Genomic DNA, 22,384 nt, shown 5'->3' on the forward strand with positions numbered 1-22,384 from the left:
GGGCCGATATGTAGTAAAGCTTACATTTCTGCTGCCCAGCACATACATGTTTTATAGGAAAGCAAAGCTTGCACTGCTGGTGTCTCATCTGTTGTTCCTGGCCTGTGAGAGAGGGACACGTGTCCACTGTTGCTCGTCTTCTACCTGTTCTGCCTGGAACCTTTCACAATTGTTGTTATTTTTATTTCTCCCCTGTTTGACAGCACCTTCTGCTGCCTCGTGCACACTACCTTTTATTTGTGTTAGGGATGCTGCCAAGGTCATGATGGGCCTGTGGTATGATTTAGAGATCCTTTTGAGAATTTACCTTTACAGAATCTAAAGAAAATTGATCTGTCAGTGTTTATTTTTAGACATGATCTTAATAAAAGACTGAACTCACCAAAATATGCGAAAGGGTAATGCTTGATGTCCCATGTAAAACAGAGATTTAAAAGTGATTATGCCACCTACTACAGTTCTAAACCATGGCTGCCAAGTGGTATGTTATGTGTGCAACACTTCACCACCACCCATTGCTTTCTTTGTTAAAAAAAAAAATAAACGTAAGTAATGTTTTCAAAAATATTTCTTTGTAATCGCACAATCCACAACCAGCAGTGGATTCGACTGTCCACAAGGTGACAGTGAGACATCTGGTGAAGAACAGAGCAAAGTAATAGGCAAAATGTGCAGAAAAGTTTGTCGTAGTATCACTGCAAGTTGCTTGTTCACACATCGCTCACTCTGCCATCTCTAGTTTCGCTCACTATGTTACCTGTTTCCCATCTTAGTCACATTCTCCTCCCATTTATATTTCCTCTTTCTTCCTTCCATATTCCCTCACACGTTCTCTCTCTCTTCTGTCACTATTCTCTATCTCCTCTCTCTGTCTCATCTCTCAGTCTCTCTTTCTCCCCAATGTATTTCCTTAGTCCTTTCTCACTCTCATCCTCTCCGCCCCCCTTTTCCTCCATACCCCCCATCAGAGACAGGCTATGTCAGAGACAAACCTGGGTGAGAGGCCTGGTGAACTCCCACAGCTAAGAAGTGGGTAATTAGTATCTCAGTCCCCACACAATTTCAGATTTTACGTTGTAGTTATGAACATTGAAAGAGCTAAACTCTGTTTTTGAACTGGCTCAAAACAATCTATGAATCAACACGGCTCATGCAGTGCGTGGGCGGAGCTCGATGTATACAGGGATTCTGCTCTCGTTCAGTGCAAGGAATGCAGAGCCAGATGTAGGTAAATAGCATTTACAGATTCGTAAATACCAAATTTTACCGATTCTGTATTTCCGAATCGGTAGATGCTATGTAGCAAATTATTCGGTAAAAATTACAGAATCATTAAGATTCGGTATTTACCGAATCGGTATTTACCGATTCGGTAATTGCCATTCATTCCTATGGGCCTGGAGGCCCATAGGAATGAATGGCAATTACCGAATCGGTAAATACCGATTTGGTAAAAGGGGGAAAACATTGAAGGGTGGCAGGGTGTCACTTTGACATCCTGTTGCACCCCTCAATTGTGTATGGGTGCATATGTTGCTGACATACATGCCCTAAGGGCATGTATGTCGCCAACTTAGCACTGAAGCAATTTGCATAAAATTGCTTTTTTGGGGGTTTTCGATATTTACCACCAACTTGTAGTTGGTGGTAAATAACGAATCCTAACATGGGATAAGCACTCATTTAAGTGCTCCCTACATTAGGAATACATTAGGAATTTGGTAATTTACCAAATCAGTATTTAAGAATTCGGTAATTTACCAATTCCTTAAATTACCGATTTGGTAAATTACAATAGATTGAATGTATCATTTCCCTATGTACTAAATTGTGGTGCACCTGGGCTTTTGTTTTAAAACTACCAGGAAGATACCATTTAAATTTGTTTGCCAGGAAATCCGGGCCCAGTCCATGGAGCGCCTTAAAGGCAATCCTGAGGGTCTTGAATTTGATCCTTTTTTTTACCGGTACCCAGTGCAAGGAGGGTAAGGAATGTGCTACCTACTGATGTTTCGGGATATCAAGCAGCAGACGGGCTGCTGCATTTTGTAGGACCTGCATTTTATTGAGAAAGTGTGTGCGTATTTTAAGGAGCAGCCCGTTGCAATAGTCCAGTCTGGACAATATGAGCGCTGTCACCACCGCTTTCTGGTGATCTCGTGGAATAAGAGGAAGGCTCTTTCAGGTGGTTTAATTATAAAAAAAAACAAAGGAGGCGATTGCATTAATTTGCCCCTCACAGGATAGTTTAGACTCAAAAAGAACTCCACGGTTTTTCACCTTATTGTTATTGAAAGGAGTGGGAGCTTCGCCCATTTCCTGTGGCCATCAGTTTGGTTGCCAGAAAGAGTTATCATTTCCAAAAAGAAGCACATCGGTTTTCTTTGCGTTCAGTTTGAGTCAGTTATGGGCCATGCACTGTCCGACATTGTGCAGACACTCTTGAAATTTTAATGTAGTGTCCGTGTGGTCTCCAGAAAAGGATGCCACGATTTTTGTGTCATCTGTATACAACACTGTTTTGAAGTCAAAGGATTTTAGGAGCAGACAGAGGGGGGGTAACAAATAAGTTGAAGAGTGTTGGGCTCAATGAGGAGCCCTGTGGCAATCTACAAGACAGGGTGAACCAGGATGAGCTGTGCCCGTCAAGCTCCACCCGTTGTTCTCTGTCAGTAAGAAAAGTCTTTAAAAAGGGCCAGAGTCTTTTCCCTGACCGTCATGGAGAAACGGCGATTGACAAGCTGGTTATGGTCAACAGTGTTGAAGGCAGCCGAGAGGTCCAATAGGATCAGCGCTGACTTCCCGCCTTTATCCAGAATCTCTCTGATTCCTTCAGACACATTGACTAGGGCCAACTCGGTGCTGTGTTGACTCCTAAAGCCGTATTGCGCACAGTCTAATAGCTTGTTGTCCTCCAGAAACTTGGTGAGTTCTGTATTCATGGTCTTCTCAACAATCTTAGTAGGCAGGGGAAGACGAGAAATAGGCCTTCTAGCTGTTCGCATCTTGAAAATCCAAGTTTATATTTTTTCCATTAACGGAAGAATGGATGCCTTCTTTTAAGCAGTAGGAAAGTACCCAGCAGAAAACATTTGATTGAAGATCCCAGTAAGGAAAAGGGCCATAGGCTCTGGGGTCAGGTGGAGGATTTTAGGGTGCAAGGGTCCCAGGGTGATCCTGTTCTCATCTGACTAAGCATATTTATATCCTGCATTACCGAGATGTTACTGAAGTTATGATTGCGTCACCTGAGAGGCCAACCTCACAAGAGATCTCAGTCTTGAAAATTAAGGGACTGTAGGATAGCACTCCTCCTCTTCCCTGAGCTGAGGCAACAGAGTCTGCAACTGCTTTCACTTTTGCTGGTAAGAAAGATGCTAACTGATTACAGAAATCTTGATTTTCTCCAGTATTTTTCTGGGCAGGAAGTTTACTTAATTTCTGTACCGTTGAAAAGAGTTCTTTGGAGGAGTTAGGAGAAGCTCTTATTTTGGAAAATATTGTTTCTTATTAGTTAAATTTTTTTACTTTATAACCTACAAGGGCTTTTTTGCATATGAGCTTGTCGTTTATTTCGTAGTGTGAGCGCCACTTCCTTTCCAGCCTTCAACATACTTGCTTCTGTTGTCTCAGGCTTTTGTCAAACCGGAGGGGGATGTCCTTTTAATGGTTATAGATTTAAAGGGCACTATGGAGTCAAGTGTTTTAGTGATCCAATTATGATACGTTTTTGTGGCCTCGTCCAAGTCTGAGGGCAGACCTGGTCTAGAGAGGTTCAAATGTTGCGTAAGGCATTCAGGAGTAATTTGTATGCATGCTGGCTACTCATCTTTGTATCCTGTAACTTTCCTTAATAAATCCTCCTGAAACTCATCACATCTACCTGGACTTCGTTACTACAAATTTATGGCAATGAGTTGACCAAAAGAACCTCCGAGTGCTACCTGTCAAGTCCTTCTTTTTCAAACGTGGTGTACCTCCGATCTTAAGAGCTGATGAACCTGGCAAGCCTCAGTCAAGGTGAAAGATTTTCTGAGTTACTAACCTGCGTGTGCTTCCGGGCAAGGATTATCCTCTGAACTTTAAGGACCTGATCAACCTCCAGCCCTCACTAAAGGTAAAGAACTGTATGCCAAGAGCGTTTGACAACTGTGATTGGAGAGGGAGATCCCGCCTCTGCTCCTAGTTCCAACACAGCAAAATTATCAGACCAGGTTAGAGGGACAATAGAGGAGAGTTTGAGAAAAGGATACCATCTAACTGTGAAAAGAAAATCAGCTTAATCTGTAAATGAGCTATGTTCTACAAGAGGGATCTGTTCATGACAGAGTACCACTCTCTCAGCATGCAGAGGAACAAATGTTATCTGTGAGGGAACTCATTTGTGTCTTCTAGGTATTCAGGTGCATATCTAGAAGAGCAAATAAATTCAGCTTTGGGTTTCTCCACTTAATCAAACAAGCACCGAAATGTGGTTCTCGATTCCAGGCAGCCCCGACCCTTTGATTGCTATGTTACGCAGCAACACTCTAGATACACCATGCCTTAGGTGAGCTCACCTTGTCAAGTTCTAAGTAGGGGCCCTAGTGAAAATCAGGGGGGGTAAAATCACATTTTCAAGGGGATGGTACTTTAAGGGCCAGGAAGTTGGTAACCATGATTTTGAGAGATTTCAGACAGACAATTGTATTTATGTGTCTTTTGGAAAATAAATTAGGCCCAAGAATGTTTAATTCTCAAAACTGAGTTTGGTGGTCAGACTACATCATTGCTTTGATGCTGGGGTGGGGAATGTGGTTGTTTTAGTATGTTCACCCATATGTCAACCCCACTCAATCTCTATGATTCCCTCACCAATGTCAAATGTAAACTCTTGTCTCTGGTACTAATCTTGAGCTTTAAATTCCCCTCTTCAGGCAGACGTTCAAAAGAGGGGAGGCAATTGGACTGTGACTCAGAAGAAGAAGGTGCTTTAAAAGACACTAATACATTTGCCGGTTTGTAGTTGGCATAGGATAGTAGAATACCGGGGCAGCACCTGCTGACTGCACAAGTGGGTGAGCTTGAGAGACAGCAAGGTCCAGAGATTGCACACCTATGATGTGTTTCAATTGAGCCTTTGAAATGTGTCTGTGTGTTGGACCTAGAGCTGGCCGCCCTATCACCATGCTTTCCAGCCACCAACTTCCACTTGTAGACAGTAGGCTGAATAAGTAAACCACACAAGGGCAGTGTTGTTTGGGGCCCACCATGCTGCTGCAACAGAAAGCTTTGGTGGGTGCAGTGCCCACTGCTGTCGATGCACAGGGACATGCTGATCCTCTCTGTCAGTCTATTACATGTTCTGCTACCAAATACGAAGGGCAGGGGGCACACGCGAGGTGGCTTGTGAGTAATCAGCACCTATCAATCTGAGGCATTGCACAGTGGAATATTACACCCTATGTGTGTCCTTAATGTGGTGCACATGTCCCACTCTACCTAAAATGAGGTAGAGGAGCACAATGACGGGCGGCTCTCCTCCGCTGCCTATGTACCGACTATTAGAGTAAAATGCATGACTGTGAAAGTAACTGTGTGACATGACGTTATTGTTAAGCCATCACTCCGATGCAAATACTGCCTGATAGGCTATGGCTGGCCTTCCTTCTTGGATAGAACAGGCACTAGGAACATTATACACTGCCTGAGGGGCCATCTTTTAAAAGCCCATGCCTGCACAGATAAATGCTGGTGCCACCTACCATCAATCAACGAAACACCGCAACTGCTGCCCAGACCCCTATTTGCCAATATCACTTTGGTATATCCTGCTCTTGTAAATGCAATGCTATTTTACCACCAGTAGAATGTTGCTGTGATGATGCTGTTCAGAATGTTGGGAATCTGTCAGAGAAGTCCCAGTTGAGTGGGCTGAGCAGCATGCTGGCTGCTCCAGGCGGGGTTTGTACTACGCATCTTTGTATCCTGTAACTTTCCTGAATAAATCCTCCTGAAACTCATCACGTCTACCTGGACTTCGTTAATACACACTTTCACACTCCAAGGACCAGATTTGCTAAGGACTTGCGTTGCCCTTGCGTGACGCATGTCCTTCAGTGGGATTCACTAAGCCACGCAAAGCCAACTTGCGTGGCTCTGTGTGGTTTAGTAAATCCAAAGTATCACACTCCATGGGTGGCATGTGGGCATTCCCACGCATCGCCCATGGATTTCGACACAACGCCAGATTTACAAAGGTCTGTAAACCGGGATTGCGCCAAAGTGGTGCGCCTTCCTGACCTAGGCCTAACGAGGAGAAATTTCTTCATTTTTCCTCGGTACTTCCTCTTCGTAGGTGTGTTGCAGCACACCTACAAGAGGAAATGCCTTTAAACCAAGGATTGTTTTTCTGCAATAAGGTAATCTTTCTTGCACAAAAACAATCTGGCCTGTAATGCAGGTACTTTACACCCTAGCACAGGAGTGACTGTGCTGGTGCTAGGCAGCCACAACTGCTCCAGCGCTAGGAGACAGCAGAAATACACCATATCTTTGTAAATATGGCCAATTCCTGCACCCCCCAGAATGTAAAATGCTGTTGGTAAATAATTCTGGACTGCCTGATGGAAACTGAATCATTTCAACGTAACACCATTTTAAAAAGAAAAAAAGGTTCCCCATTTTTTGTATTCATATAGCGCTTGCTACCCCTTGTCATGGGTAGTCAGCGTTTTATTAGTGCAATTACATACAATATAATTTGTGATTTGTACCTTTTTTGCTAGGATGGACTCAGGCGAACAGTGGGTTGGGAACAGGGCGGAGATCGCTTTTCAATTGTAGGTTCTGCATCAGTTATGCAATCGTTGGCTCGCCTTTCAAACAATGAGGAATGCCAAAGCACTTGGCCCAGCATAGCAAGACCCCCAGTAACCTCCACCTATTCTTTGAAGGTGTTTTCCAGCAGCACACAAGCTGAATATGTCTTTCTAAAGAAAAAGACATGTTTCCCAAACAGTACTCTGCCCAGGCACTCCCTGAGACAAGTGCCCATGAAGCTGCAGCCTAGGCTACAACACACAATGGGGCAAAGGCGGGGGCTGAAACTCTTTTGACCCAATGGGCATTGCGTGACTTCCGCCATCTCACTAGCGCAAAACAATACTACTTTGCATACACAGAGGGATATTTAGATTATTGGAAACACTAACTAGATTTATCAGTAATCTGTGGGAAAATTGATGATTTCTTGCTTATTTTTTTTCTTTTTCTTTTTAATGAGCAGGTTACCTGATGAAGCTAGCAGAGTTTGAACCACAGTAATGCTTCATATGTTTTCATTCCTCAGAATAACTATAAATTACTCATAGCTTTCAGGCGCTGCTTTGTACGTGCACATTTTAATAAATAAAGTGTTTCAAATTGGATGCGTTTCCTTTTCAGGATGAAAGGGGAGATAATCACATGCATTTTGTGGTAAGTGTTCTGTCCGTGCTTCTTCTCCGTACAGCTGAGTCTCCGCATAGTCTTGAATGTGAAAGCAACGGGCTTATGTAGTATTATTCTGCCACCTACTGAATATCCAAGGAACTGCATGTAGGCTTTATTTGCAGCACTTACTGGCCTAACAGAATGAATATATATATTTATTACCTACTGGCGATTGCCAGTAGGTATTTATAGTTAGGACCTAGTTTCCATAGGAAAAGCATTTTTTGACTAGCCTATAACTTTGGCGTTGTTTGACCAATCGTCATGAAATTGTCTGGTTGTCCTGGAAAGTTTGGGGGTGATCCGTGCAGTGGGGTCCAAGAATTTGGTGCACGAAATAAGGGTGCGTTTGTAATTGTAAATCCCATAGGAACCTTTATCCATACCTACAGCCCGAACGGCTGAATGGACTTACACCAAATTTGGCAGTGAGGTAGATGTTGGTTCAAGGAAGTGCCTTTTGCCTATTTGGTGTAAATCTGTTCAGACGTTTTTGAGAAATTCAAGCCAAAATTTATAGTGATATCTCTGGCCACAGATATTTTGCAACGATTCTGTGATTAATCACGAATACTCGTGCCAACGGGAATGCTCTGATTGGCTGGACAGAACCTGAACAGAAAGTTGTGACTGTCATTTTTTTGATCAGGAACATATCCCAGGGCTGAAAATTTCTGAAAAAGCTAACATAGGGGGTCAGAGTGAAAGTACTCTGACCCCATGCTTGAGGGATGCAGGTGTTAGTGGCACAAGTTATTTGTCCAAATAGATTTTTTTCATCCAGCACGATATTCGTGACGATGCCGCGACCACCAGCGTAGCACCCTGTGTACCGTTATGGAGACATTGTGAATATTGCATAGACAGCACAAACATTGGTGAAAATATAAACATATATATATATATATTTGAACCGACTCGCCGGTGGGAAACGGACACTAAAACGCAGCCATTTCCACGCATAACCTTAACCATGCATGCATTACAAAACATACGCGATTAACAGGAATAGCCTTTACCACGCATACCTTTACTAAGAGATACGTAGTAAAGGCATGTGTGGTAAAGGCTAAAATTAAAAAGGGGATTTGGGGGGTCTCCCCCCCAACAATAACAAAAAAATGCATGCGAAAATAAAAGGGGGCCTGGTGGGTCTCCACCCCCAAAAAAACTCGCCATGTTTTAAATGCACAAGGGTTTTAATTTACAGATGTGGGCACAACGTAGAAAGTGTCTGCATTTTATCGGAATTTAAAATTAGAAGATTCTCGAGCAATGGAACGCACGCGCCTACCTTTGTTCTCTATGATAGTCGCGTGCAGTTTCTTACGTCCATATCGAATTCCCCAGGTGTTGAACATGTCTGCATTAGCACTGTGTTCTTCTGTGACGTTTTCACATCTCACATGCTGCTCTGCAACGTTATAAAGCGCGTCTTGCCTGCAAGCCAACTGGTGCGGCCGTCACTACGTGCCGCAGTCTTGCGACTGGAGGTGTTTTACGGTAGTGTGCTTAAAAAAATGCAAATCACTTTGAGCGTGTTACAAATAAAGCTTCAACATGGACAGTAGGTAACGGGTCACAACGCAGAGCTTGTGTAGGACTCCATGTTCAAAAATAAAAAGGTCAAGGGGACTGAGATAACCTTTAACAAAAATATGCCCTTATCATGCATGAATTTACAACAAAAATTGTTGTAAATGTATGCGTGGTAAAGGAATATTCGTGGAAAAGGTTATGCATGGTAAAGGCATGCGTTGCAACGGAATGCTTTGTAACATCATACAACCCTCGCCGGTCACTGTCACACACTCATGTACACACTCACAAACTCAGACACTTCTACACCTATACACTCACATATACACTCACACACAGGTATCTAGTCACATACCCATTCAGATACTGATGTACCCACTGTCATACTCATTCAGGTACTCATGCACGCACTTACAGACACACCTGAGAGTGACCCACCCATATACAGACCCATTCAGACGCTCATAAACCCACTTACAGACCCAGTGTGAGACGTTTGCTACCACGGACACACCCACTGATAATGAGACCCACTCAGACACTCATGCACCAACTCATAGATCCAGTCACCGGCTCATGTACACATTCACATACATAGTCTGAATCTCATACACCCACTCATAGACCTAGTCACACACTCATGCATCCACTGAGAGACCCACTAAGATACTCACACACCCAGACAGATCCTCACTCAGACCTTCATGCATCGACTAACAGACCCACTGTGAGACTTATAATTTCACAGAAACACGCATTGATTGACTCAGTCACAGATCCAGTCTGACAATAACATACTTACTCACAGAGTCACTGAGAAACCTATACTTACACGCATACATTCACTGATAGAGATGCACTCAGACACTTATGCAGCCAGTGACACACTAACTGAATGACTCTTGAGTCTACTCAGATAGCCACTCATAGACTTATATATGCAGTGACAGACCCACTGACAGACTTATGCATGAATTCACATAACCAAGTGAATCATTATTACAGACTGTTATAGAGATATTGAGATATTGATAAATGTTTATAGAGTAAATTAGATAGTGATTTATCTAGTGTGATGGTTATAATTAGTAAGATAGTTATAATTGCTGAATGTGGTGGCAGCTATTGATTCCCCGCTTTTGCTTTGCATTTCCGCTACGTATCTGCATGGATCGCGATTACCAATGTCATAGCGATCTCCAGAGTCTCCGCGAAAACAGAAATTAAGTTTTAGAGATGGTTTTTATAGGAACTCTCTAGAAAAACATGACTTTAGAGAATACTGTAAGAAACCGAAACCACTAGTGTGTAAAATACTGTAATATGTGTGGTTATATGTGTTTTAGACTTCATGGAAAAGACGTGATCATTGCGTTTAACAATGTCATCGCGATGTCCCGAATAACTGCAAAAACTGAAAATAGGTCTGAAAGATGGTTTTTAAAGAAAGAGTACAAAATATGAGTTTAAACATGCTTTGAAAGAAGTATGTATATAGAAATATGTGTAGTGCAATGTTCAGAATGGATTTGAGAAGTGTGGCTCAAGTGGTTGGAGCGGCAGACCCTGATGCAGAGGTCTGGCCCGGACCAGGGTTCAATTCCCGCCTCGGCGGGTCTTGGGCTCAAAATTTCCCTGGACCTGACAATTCTCGCCTTGGTGCCTATTCCAATCATGGAGTCCCACTCTGTAACTCTGGGCAATAGCTTGCTTAATCTCCACAACGGCCCCTCGCAGCGGGATGCCTGGCTTTCACCTTGGGGATGCCCAGTAATGGGTTATGTCACAGGGGAATACCAGGACGGGTTCCCTAAGCAAGCGCTGGGACGCTTTCGGGCAGCCATGCGCTCTACAAATCAAATTTCATTTCATTTCATTTGTTTACATATTATTTTTGGAAGTGTTTGTGGACATTGAGTGTCTGCTTTTTTTTCCATTTTCGGGATGTATTTGCGATGATCACGACGTCGTCTCCGAGTGTTCTGACCGACTTTTTCGGCCCTCCTTTGAGGGAAGATGATCGGAAGTGACTCTAGTCTATTAACATTCTAGTGCAAGGACTAGAACTATAGACAGGGCCTATTCATAAGGCACAGTAATGCACTTTCGTACCCTTTTCCTTAGATCAGGGCTTATAAACTTATATTAGGGGATAGATTCATTAGTATTAGTGATAATCCGTCCTTTTGCAAGAGTGTTAGTATACCTTCTATGGAGTTATGCTTATTTCGGGCCTTGTAGGCCTCAAACGGGAGAGACTCCATCTTGCTTTCTGCCCCTGCAGCTTGAGATGCTTCTAGGTCAAGTGTAATGTTTTAGTTTCGAAGTGTTGTTCGCTTGGAGAGAACCGGCTCAGGCTGGCCCTTATCGAAAGACTGTATTTTTCTCCACTCCGAAGACACAACATCAGGCTGGCCGGCTGGGAACGTGTCCTTGGTACGGGGAGGTACAAGAATTTGGTGGGCGGCAGGTTACTGGCCGTAACTTTCCATGAAAGGACAAGCTTCCATATTAGCGAATCAGAAAAGGGGGTTAGCGAAAGCATGAGGCAGTGAGTCAGTCAGTCTGTAGGCGGCAGCTAGCCGTTAGCATCAATGCCATTAATTATTTCCAGGCAGACAGTCGCCATTTTGAAGTCCGAGAAAGATCACGAAGCTGATACTCTCTTAGAAAGATTGGAGAGGAGAGAGGAGTAGAGCAGAACGGCCAGAGAGAGAGAGAGACAGCTGCTAAAAAAAGGAAGGTTCCATTGACTTGGAGGGAAGCAGAGAAGACAAAGCATAGCGGTGCAGATGTGTACTCGTGACTGCTGAGGTGTGACTCTAAGACGAGCCAAGGCACAGACGAGAAGGGAACCTAGATGACTGCTGAACCCCGACTTCGCGTCAATAAGGTGACTTCTGCCCATATTCTATAGTGTGCACATTGTAATCTTTCACTTTTCTTTGCAGGATATATGTTATAGTGTGGTATTGTGTTTTTTTTATGATCATTGTAATAAAATACCCCAGTTCTTAGTGAACCAACATGTGCCTCGTATTCTTGTTCCATCAGGGTAACCTGTTCTTCTAGTCAGGCATTGTTTTTATGAACCGATGTAATTCCCGGTCAGGTAAGAGGTGACTGAGCAATGAGGGAGAGAGGGACCCCTTGATGTGAAGAATAGATTGCACATCCTCTAATTTGGTAAGTTGTGGTAATTCCTAATATTGTAGTATCATATCCCGAGTAGCCAATGAGAGATTCCTTCCAAAGGTACTCATAGGAAAGTGTTCGTCGTTGGTAAGCAGCGTTAATGAGAACACCAGGTGGGAAACTGGTGTATAGGTCCGCCGGAATGCGGATCGGGCTGTGAGTGAGAGAACACTAGGGAGGAAACTAGTGTATAGGTCCGCCGGATTGTGGACCGGGCTGTGAGGGAGAGAACACTAGGGGGGAAACTAGTGTGTAGGCATGCAGGATTGCGATTTGCCGAGTGAGCACTGACTGTGGTCAGTGTGTAATGGTAACTAATCAGAACTGCCCTAGTGTAGACTAGTCTGGGCCTAAGTTTACATTTACATTTACATTCTAAGTTGCCGCAAGACTAACTGGTATGAGTGGGACATTGTAGAAAACATATGCATGTATATTGCTAATTCCCCATCCTTAGGTACAAGACATATACATACCTATTGTAAATACGTTCTAAGGAGGGAGGTGATGACGTTCCGGCTGGGTTGGAGGTGCTCTGAGGAGCTGATCCTATCTGGTCCGAGAATCCGGCCTTTACATCAAGATTGTTAAAAACTAAAAAAAAACCTTCAGAAAAAAACTTCACAATATTTCGGTGTGAGTAGATGCGGATTTCCAGCGTTGGCTGACAACCTATACCGCGCTCACCCACAGAGAACATTCCAGCCTTCTCGGAGTCGGGCTTGGGAGGGCAGCCACTCCCCTAGGAGGGACAAAACTAAGAGTGCGAGGATCAGGAAATGAGGAGCAACAAGAAGAGCGCGGAAGACGGAGAGGAGGCGGACAATGGAAGACCACAAGAGAAGACTGAGGTTTCTGAAGGCTCACCTGCCACAGTCCACGGTGCTACGGGATAGTACATGAGTCCTGAAGATGACAGGACAGAGGAGGCCAAAGGTGGACGACAGTGTTACACTGGACACAACCCCGATTCTGGGCCCGATTAGGATGGCACACGTATTGCCACCACCATGCAGGCGGTGGCGATCTGTCCGCCATCCTTGCCCGTCCGCAGCCTATTTCCCCCACCATATTACAATGGCGGAGGGACCGTGGCGGATGGGAAGACCGTCCGCTGCTTTTCAGCCGTGGTTGCCTTGCGACCTCGGCGGAAAAGGTCTAATATGGTGGCTGTGTCAATCAGACACTGCCAGCCATATTAGGATGGTATGAAGGAAATGCCTTTCCGTGGCGGCAATGGCGCCACGAAAAGGCATACAGTCCTTGCTTTGGGGGCCCGTGAAGGGGAGGTGGGGGGTGCACATGGGGGGTACCTATGCGGTGCCTGTCATGTTGTGCTGTGAAACGCACAACATGCATTTTTGACATTGCGGCGGACGGTGCTTTCAGCACCGTCGGCCGCAATGTTAAAAATGCGGGTTGCACCCGCCACTGTGGCGGGTGCATCCTAATTCGGGGCACGGTACCTCCGCCCTTGTGGTGGACGGTCCCTGTCCCAGACAAGATGGCGGGCGGCGTCCGTTATCCTAATCGACCCCAAAGTGAGGGACGAGACAAACACCCCTGCTGCCCACGCCACTGCCCAGGAGACAAGTCGTGGTTCAAGGCAAGTAACAAAGAACTCCTGGGGCTTCTGGTGGAGCTGGTGGGGCACCGGGCAATAGAAAGCATTCGGGGCTGGAGGATTGTGTACAAGGGATTGCATGTGGATGAAGTGAGGGGAGAGAGAGAGACTCCCCTCACAACAAAAGTTATAGCCACAGCTTCCGACCCTACACAGACACCCCTTTTTTTATTTTATTTTGTATTTTAATTAACACTATTTTTATTGGCATTTTGTTTATCTAGCAATTTCTCATAATACAATAATCTTTCACGGTGCTTACACAAAGGTGGCATAGTGTACATAAACTTTTGTACTGTTTGACACCTTCAGGCATTAGTCCATCTACAGCAGTGGGAACCAAAGATGAACCGCAACACATCCTGCAATCTTTATATGTTGAAATGTATTTAGTCACTAATGTCTGACCCAGACCTATCCTGTGGGGGTTCTCATATATGTCCGCGGTAGGCGTTCCACTTTTTTCATATCCTTGTCCTTTTTTGAGACACCCAATGTAATGCTTTGTTGGTGCCCCAAGTGGGCACTGGGGCTCCCACTATTGGCACCATTGGCCCCGGGGGATGGGGTCCTCAGGCCACTAGTAGTTTGTGGAGGGGGTCGCTTACCTTCTTTCCTTATTGAAAAAATACATTCCAGGGGATGAGCCCCCAGGGCCTGGAAAGTCTCAGGGTGCGGGTTGCATGCCGCTCCCCTTATAAAAATAATATATGAGTTTCCCGGATTAGCACCGGAACATCCACAGATCCAGAATGAATTATTTAAAAAATAATAATGAGGAGCCGCTCATATATGATTCACTGGTCCTATGAAGGAAAGCACGATAATGCCCTGCAAGGGCTTTAATTTTTACATTTTATTTAGCTTGGTGGTGCCCCTAGAATAGGTAGTGGCACCACCTAGCCCTTTTGTAATGTTGTTGGAGACTGACGGGTGTCTAGTAGCCCCCCAGCACCAACAAAAAACAGTAGGTCTCCTGGGTCATTAAATCCCTGACCCCAAGAGAACGTACCATATTTATTTAATGCACTTGTAGCTGGCGCTTTATATTCTTCAGCTGGAGTGCAAGGCCCTCTTGTGGTTGCTTTTACGATTGATTTTTCTGGTTAGATAAATGTTAAAAGAAGAAAGAATTAGTGACAACTGTTTTTTGTTAAGAAAAATATATATATATATGTCTCTGATAATCTAGTTTTTACATTTTTCACCCACGAAATGTAATAATAAAAACTATGCAAAAACAAAGTCACAGACATTTTTTTATTACAACCTTAATAAACAAAATGATAAATCAATATTAATAAACATATTGAGTGTTAATAATAACATTAATAAATATTTCATTATGTAAATTATTGAAACATATATTTGATTAGAATTATTGGCAAATTTTGAAGGAAGATGATAGATCTGCTTTATATATATTGATATGCTCACCCCTTGAGAATACGCTCACTTTTAATATATGGTTTAGGAGAAGGTTGTGCATGGTGAAGGGTTTACTGCTCAGAGGCCAGGCTAAGCCCACGCTGTGCACAGAGGGTTGGCTGCTGGCAGTTGGGCGTGCGTGGCAACGGGTTGACAGCCTGTGGATGGGATGACTAGAGGCCGTGCGCAGTATGGGGTTGGCTGCCCATGAAGGGCATTGAGCGCAGGGCCTGGACCATGTGAGGAGTGGGTTTACTTTATGTATGGTAATAAAATATTTCTTGACATAAAAACCCTAGAAATTCACTGAAAAAAACAAACAACGATTAAAGTGATACTATAGCTAGGTTAAAATTTCTGCAACAACGCAATGTTTTAAACTAAAAAAACACAGATATTCACCAGTTATAGTTATTTCTAGAAACTGTAACTTGTACCCTGAAGCAACTATAACTTGTTGCCATGCACATCTAATTATCCCACATATTAAATCACTCATGACATGACATGACATGCTCTATAACAACATTGATAACATCACTGCAACATTTGGAATGGAATCATTGATGAGAACGTGCATGACAGGGGAGTGAAGTATAGGTACCTTAGGGAACAAGCTATTGTCACTAGAGACAGAAATAACTATATCTGGCGAATTTCAGTGCTGTTTTTAGTTTAGAGATAGATATATAGAGAGATAGAGATAAAGATAGATATAGAGATAGAGATAGATATATATAGAGATAGAGAGAGAGACAGAGATAGATATAGATAGAGAGATAGATGGATATAGAGAGATAGATAAAGAGATAGATATAGATATAGAGATAGATATATAGATAGATATAGATATAGAAATAGATTGAGCAAGAGATAGATATAGATTTATATATAGAGATAGATAGATATAGATATCGAGATAGATATAGTTATCGAGATAGATATATAGAGAGATATATGTTATATTTATGTTATAGGGGTATTTGTACTCCTAGGAGTGTCCCGGCGCTAACTAACCCAGCTGACAGAACAAAAGCAGCGACTACAGGTGACTCCACTCTCATTGAAACAGCCAGGTTTTTAACTTTCTTCTGAAACTGAGAAGTACATGTTCCTTTCTCAGAAGCAGCGGTAAACTATTCCACAGCTTAGTAGTGGTCACCTGAAACAAGCGACTGCCCAGCCGAGAGGGATCAATTTTGGCACGACCGTCAGCTTCTGAGTTGAGGATCGCAAGGTTCTAATAGGAGCATATGGCTGTCTTCTCCTCCTAATGTAGGGGGCTCCAACATTATGAAAGACTTTGAAAACGAGTACCAAGGCCTTAAAAATCACCCTTTTCCGCACTGGAAGCCAGGGCCGGACTGACTACCGGGCATTTTGGAATGCTGCCAAGCTGGGGGCTGATTCCACTGCGGTGGGGGCTGATTTCGTTGATGGAGACCTGCATGTGCTTTGAAATAAACAAAGCAAAACGAATTTCGTTCAGCACATGCAGGTCCCGATCAACGAAATCATCCCCCAGCTCAGCAGCATTCCACGGACCGTGATCAAGGTGTCGGAGGACACCGAAACGCGTTGGTTTGAATAATGATGACCCGTGTGGATTACTGAATAAAAGAATACTTAATTGAACATGTCCGTGAGTGCATCTCCATTCTTCTCTGTGTATATATATATATATATATATAATGAATGTTATTGTTTTTAGTTATTTAAACCCGTAATAATTTAACATATTAAAAACAATATACACATGGCACAAACTTCATTCTTAAAGAGAGGCATAATTAAAACTTTTCCCTTTAAAAGCTGTTCATTCCAACACTGTAGTCATGAAACAGTGTGCGAGGAAGTTGAATAGCTGTTCTTTTGTTAGTGCATAAGGTACATAGTGCTTAACTGGGCTTTCTCATTCTACATATGCCGTAATATACCCCATCCTGTGGCCCTGGTCACTTACCGGGTACTACTGGAGGTCGATGTGTAAAGTGCAATGTGCCACATGGAAAACCAGGAGAATTTAGTGGTATGTTTACATAAAGTGAGGGTCAAAAATTGACTGAATTAAACCCCTTTAATCACACACCAGTAATTATAGCGCAGAAAAATAGAGTGGGGGTATAATACTGTATTTAAACATACGAAGGACTGGATTTAAAATGAATTCAATACAGGCAGAGCATTACTATGCATGACTTTATAAGCCTCTTTCAGGAATTTCAAAACTCTCGATGTTGACTAAACGTTAGTCCCACTCAAACATATTTCTATTGCATTCTGACATTGCCTGATTCCTAAGAGGCCGAATACTGGATTAGGCCAAAATTGCCTTAAAGCCTATATGTCTATATCTAACTCTCTCTATATATATATATATATATATATATATATATATATATATATATATATATATATATATATATATATATATATATATATATATATCTGTCTGTCTCTCTCTCTCTCTCTATATATATATATATATATATATATATGTATATATATATTATATATATGTGTGTGTGTGTGTGTGTATATACGTATACATACACACATTCAGTATACAAAGTAAATGTTGCACTTCAAGACTTAGACAAATTAGAAATCTTTAATGGAACTACCAACTAAAAACCAAAGCATCTTGGCCGTCCCAGTTTTTTTACGATCTGTAACTCCTTTCTCACTGTCGATTGTATACCCATGTCCATCCAGCATGTTCTGGTGTGTTCTGGGATTTGTAGTTTTTAACATATGTATTAACAAAATTCAACAAAACTTCCCATATAACCATCCTTTTTTTACGGCCAGTCATTCAACCTCTGTGGTTTAGTTCTATGTTCTCCAAAGTCATATGCCCATTTAATAAGGAATTACATTTTGTTCTACTAATAAGTCCACTCATTATTAGTTCTAACATCATGATTTTACCCTTCCCTCAAATCATAAACGGCGTCAGTGTTGTATTTTATAACGTTTTTGGAAAGATCATACAGGCACATGCATCAAAGGATTTTGCGATCGCAAACGGTGCGAATCGCAAAAATCGGCCGTTTGCGATTGCAAAATCTGCGTTTGGAATACATGAAGGGTGAAGGCCCTCGCAATTTGAGAATTCGCAAATATTTGCGAATTCTCAAATTGCGATTGCATTTAAGGAATCACATTTTGCGATTTCTTAAATGCAATGCATGAAACTTTAAAAAAAATGCGATTTCGCAATTAGGGGTAGCAAATTACCATGAGGTTGAACCTCATGGTAATTTGCGAAAACTTTGAAAAATGCTCTTTTGTGCATTTTTCAAAGTTTCATGTTGCGCACACACATGCCCTTACGGCATGTGTGTGCACAACATATGTGCACAGATTGATTTCAGGGGTGCAACAAGGGTGTCCTTTATACACCCCTGCACCCTTGAAATCGCATTCTCAATTTGCGATTCGCTAATTGCGAATCGCAAGTTGAGAATGTCTCCCCATTCATTCCTATGGGCCTCTAGAATGGGGAGGTATTCCTTGATTGCGACTCGCAATTTGCGAGTTGCAATTAAGGAACATTAGGAAATCGCAATTTTTTTTAGAGTTTTCTTGATGCATTGCATTTTGAGATTCCTTAATTGCGATTGCTTATTTTTTGCAATTAAGGAATCGCAAAAAGCAATATTGATGCATTTGCCTGATAGTCCCTAAGAGATTGGCCTCAGTGGCTGCCCATTTTACTCATTTTTCAAAACATAAGTGTGTAATTAAATAATGTAGATTATTCATAGAGTTTCAAGTGTCACCCTAATTATACTGAAGAATACAATTTGATCTGTGTTCAATTATAAATGCTCGTAAAGCTCCTCAACATTGGTAAGTCTATATGAAGTCTTTGTCCTTAGTCTGATAATGTATTTGGTTTCAAGTTGTTGACGTTTTTGTGTACTGTCTCTGCCTCATTCACTTTTCCTAGCCAAATCAATCCCATAGAATTCTCATAGTTCTCCAGTCACCCACGTGGTACTTTATATAATGTTTAGTGATGGCTTAGCTTTCTTTTTTTTTGGACTGCTTATATGATCATAGAGCTAAAGAGAAAAAACGTACAGAGGGATTGATAACAATGAGAGAACAAATTTTAGGAAAAAATTATAATAAAGTATAAAATTAATCCTTACATACAGCTAGGAAAGTGGTGAGATTCGAAAAAATCTATAACAAACATTGGACCATATTATGCCAAGATCCAGATAATGGAAAAAGTCTGAGAAATCAACATCCCCAATTTCTATTCGAAAAGGATTTCTACTCAGAACTGGCACTCCTATTGCAATCTCCAAGCAGAATTGATTCCCAGTGGAGCCAAGCATAATAAATTAATGGAACAACCCTCTTGGCACAGGGCTACAACCAGTGTTTGACCCACTCTGGGAAGGCATACCCCCACTGCCCGAAAAGGATTAGGAGGATTTGGAAACTTCATGCCATATAAGGAAACAAAATAAAAAATGAAAACATATTCATAGTTGGAGTTTATTGATAATACGATGAATATTCATGGAAAGGCTGGCACGAGTGAACTACTTGCAGTGAGTCAACTCTAACATCCTTGTAAACATCAAAGCATCGCTCCAAAAGCGCTCTGGGATCTTTTGTTGTATAATGATGGGGAATAAAATGCTTTAAATTTTGGAAAAATAACTCTTCAATTTAGAAAACTAGAAAAATTTAAACTTTAAAAAAAATAACAATAATTTTTAAAAAGCACGCTCCAATGTGTACATTCTAAATTGATTAAGAATCAATATGAATACTTTTTAAATTCTAGACATTGACACAGTTTTAACCCCTTGCATGCTGATGACGGCCCCCATCCGTCATGCACTACGGCGCTCGTGTGCTGATGACGGCTGGGGGCCGTCATAAACCCGCCCACTCGCGATTTTGCCGCTCAGGCGCAGAATCGCGGCAGCATGCAAGGGGTTAAGGTAGGAATTTCGAAAGAATGGGCCTCTTGGGAAAAACAAATACCCCTAGAGAAATAAAGACCACAATATTCATTGCCTGCTACAAAAGTTATAACCTCAGGCACAGCCTGAAAGGGACAACTGTAGAGAAGACTTGATGAATCCCATTTAACCCATTTCTGAGACACCATTAGATACACAATAGAAAGCTTGCATCGGCTCATTCTAGAGTTTAACCCCTTAAGTGCTGCTGACGGCCAATGGTCGTCAGCAGCGCTACCTCCCCAGTGCTGCGCACGACCATTGAACGTCCATTCAGCACTAGTTCTAATGGACAGCGCAGCACTGGGGAGAAATGTTTACACGCAGCTAAGGTGTTAAGAAGGAAAGATTGTAAACCCTAAGATTATTCAAGCAAACTCTGTCACTCACTGTGAACATGCAAAAGACAGCATATATATCTTACTAGTCCTCAAACTTTGAAGAGTTTGGATGAAACTGGATGTTAGTGCTTTGGTTGTTGTATCTGCCACACTTGTCATCAATGTCATAGGCTTCAACCTTATCCGACCAGTCCATCTCAAGAGTTTCCTTGGCATCCCGGTTCAACCTGAAAAACAAAAGAATTGTAGATTCAATGGTAATAATTTGTTTTGAGACATGTTTTATGAAGTTAAAAAGCATCTAATGCCACCATTGGGAGCTTCGAGATGGTCGGAATAGAGAGGTAAAAATACAAAGAACTAAATGATATTGACAGTGATTTAATTGGAGTAAAAATGAGGAAAACCTAAAATATCACATTAAATTAATGAGTATGATCACTGAAGCATCAGGTGTGCCCTAAAGAGCATAAGGATCACACAAACTAATAAAGTTGGGAGGCTGGAATTTAAATCAAGGTCATCTGGTTTCATTCTCTTTAAATTCCTTACTAGACTACAAAAGGAAAAATGGGCTCAATAATGCAAATTCACATTCTTCATAATTCATTGTACAACTTTTTTTTATAATTTCTTCAGGTTGATATTCTGTGCAAAATACAGCATTCGAGAACAATGCCTTTGTAATATTTGTTTTAGAAGTGTTTACCCTATTATTGTTCACCTATTTATTTAGAACTTGTAAAATCAAGCATCTTCAGCTGACAATTTTTTTTAAATAAAAGTACCTGCGTTATTTAAATAAACTGGAAGTCTGGAGATGTAACAAAAAAAACACCTAACTTACATATTGTTAGAATAATTCAAATTAAATGAGTGTTGTCCTGTTTTTCCAAAAGTGATAGACATTATGTTCCATGAACTGTTCCTTACTATACGTTCATTAATATTTGGTTATGAAAATATTCGAAAAAACCTACTTTCAAACACTTAATAATTCGAAAAATCAATATGAGAATCAGCCCCCATTTTGCCTCGGTCTTCATAAATACATTTTTTTTTAATACAAAAACCAAGGGGTTTTCGGTAAATATGGCCCCGCTGGACTCAACCCAGAGGGTGTCAAACCCCTAGGAAAACAACCCTAGTGCCAAAACTTCCTGAGGCACTCTAAAAATAAATGTTACAATTTGGTGGAGAGTCCAAAAAAGGAAAACATATTTACACTTTTTGAATGAAAGAACAATTACATTTATTTCTTGAACATATCATTACAATATTAATTTCCGTAGTTATTTATTGTCATTGTTTGACAGAAGGACACTACCTTTTTGCACTTTCCACGAAAATTCAAATTAGAAAACACTAGTCCAGTTTCCAAAAGATGGAGAATCTACAGTTTAATAACATATACTGGGCTAGGGATGGGCCAGTTACCGTAGAATCTCCAGTTTGGACAAATATACTGAGCCAGGAATGGAATCCCAGACTCTGCATTTAACATGCACAAAATGTAACAGAAAGGAACAGAATTTTCCAATTGGAAGGTGGTAGTTGTTCATTATTTATGCTGACCTGATGTGCAAAGTTATTTGAAGTACAAGTTGGTTCTTTTGCTCTCTCATGTAATAGAACTGGTGCTATGTAAAGCACTCGGATACCTTCGGGTCAAGTTCGCGCTATATAAAACGTCCTACATTTTTATCACTAGCTAGAAACATGTGCTTGTCTTCATGAAATGGGTGGGTGGCTGTCTTTTATTGTATGCAAAGATATTAAGGTCAAGCATGGTT

The 22,384-nt window shown here is 41.8% G+C and overlaps 1 protein-coding gene across 1 annotated transcript in view; it reads right to left on the reverse strand.

The window, feature by feature from the left end:
* The window catches only part of LOC147684705 (tektin-4-like), a 71,374-nt gene that overhangs the window by 19,741 nt on the left and 29,249 nt on the right, over nt 1-22,384 (reverse strand). The window contains exon 3 of the mRNA XM_086942385.1: nt 20,675-20,818. Within this exon, the coding sequence (XP_086798511.1) occupies nt 20,675-20,818 (144 nt within the window). The remainder of the gene's footprint in view (nt 1-20,674; nt 20,819-22,384) is intronic.

The sequence above is a fragment of the Lissotriton vulgaris genome, chromosome 10 (assembly GCF_964263255.1).
Source record: "Lissotriton vulgaris chromosome 10, aLisVul1.2, whole genome shotgun sequence".
NCBI classification, from domain to species: Eukaryota; Metazoa; Chordata; class Amphibia; order Caudata; family Salamandridae; genus Lissotriton; species Lissotriton vulgaris.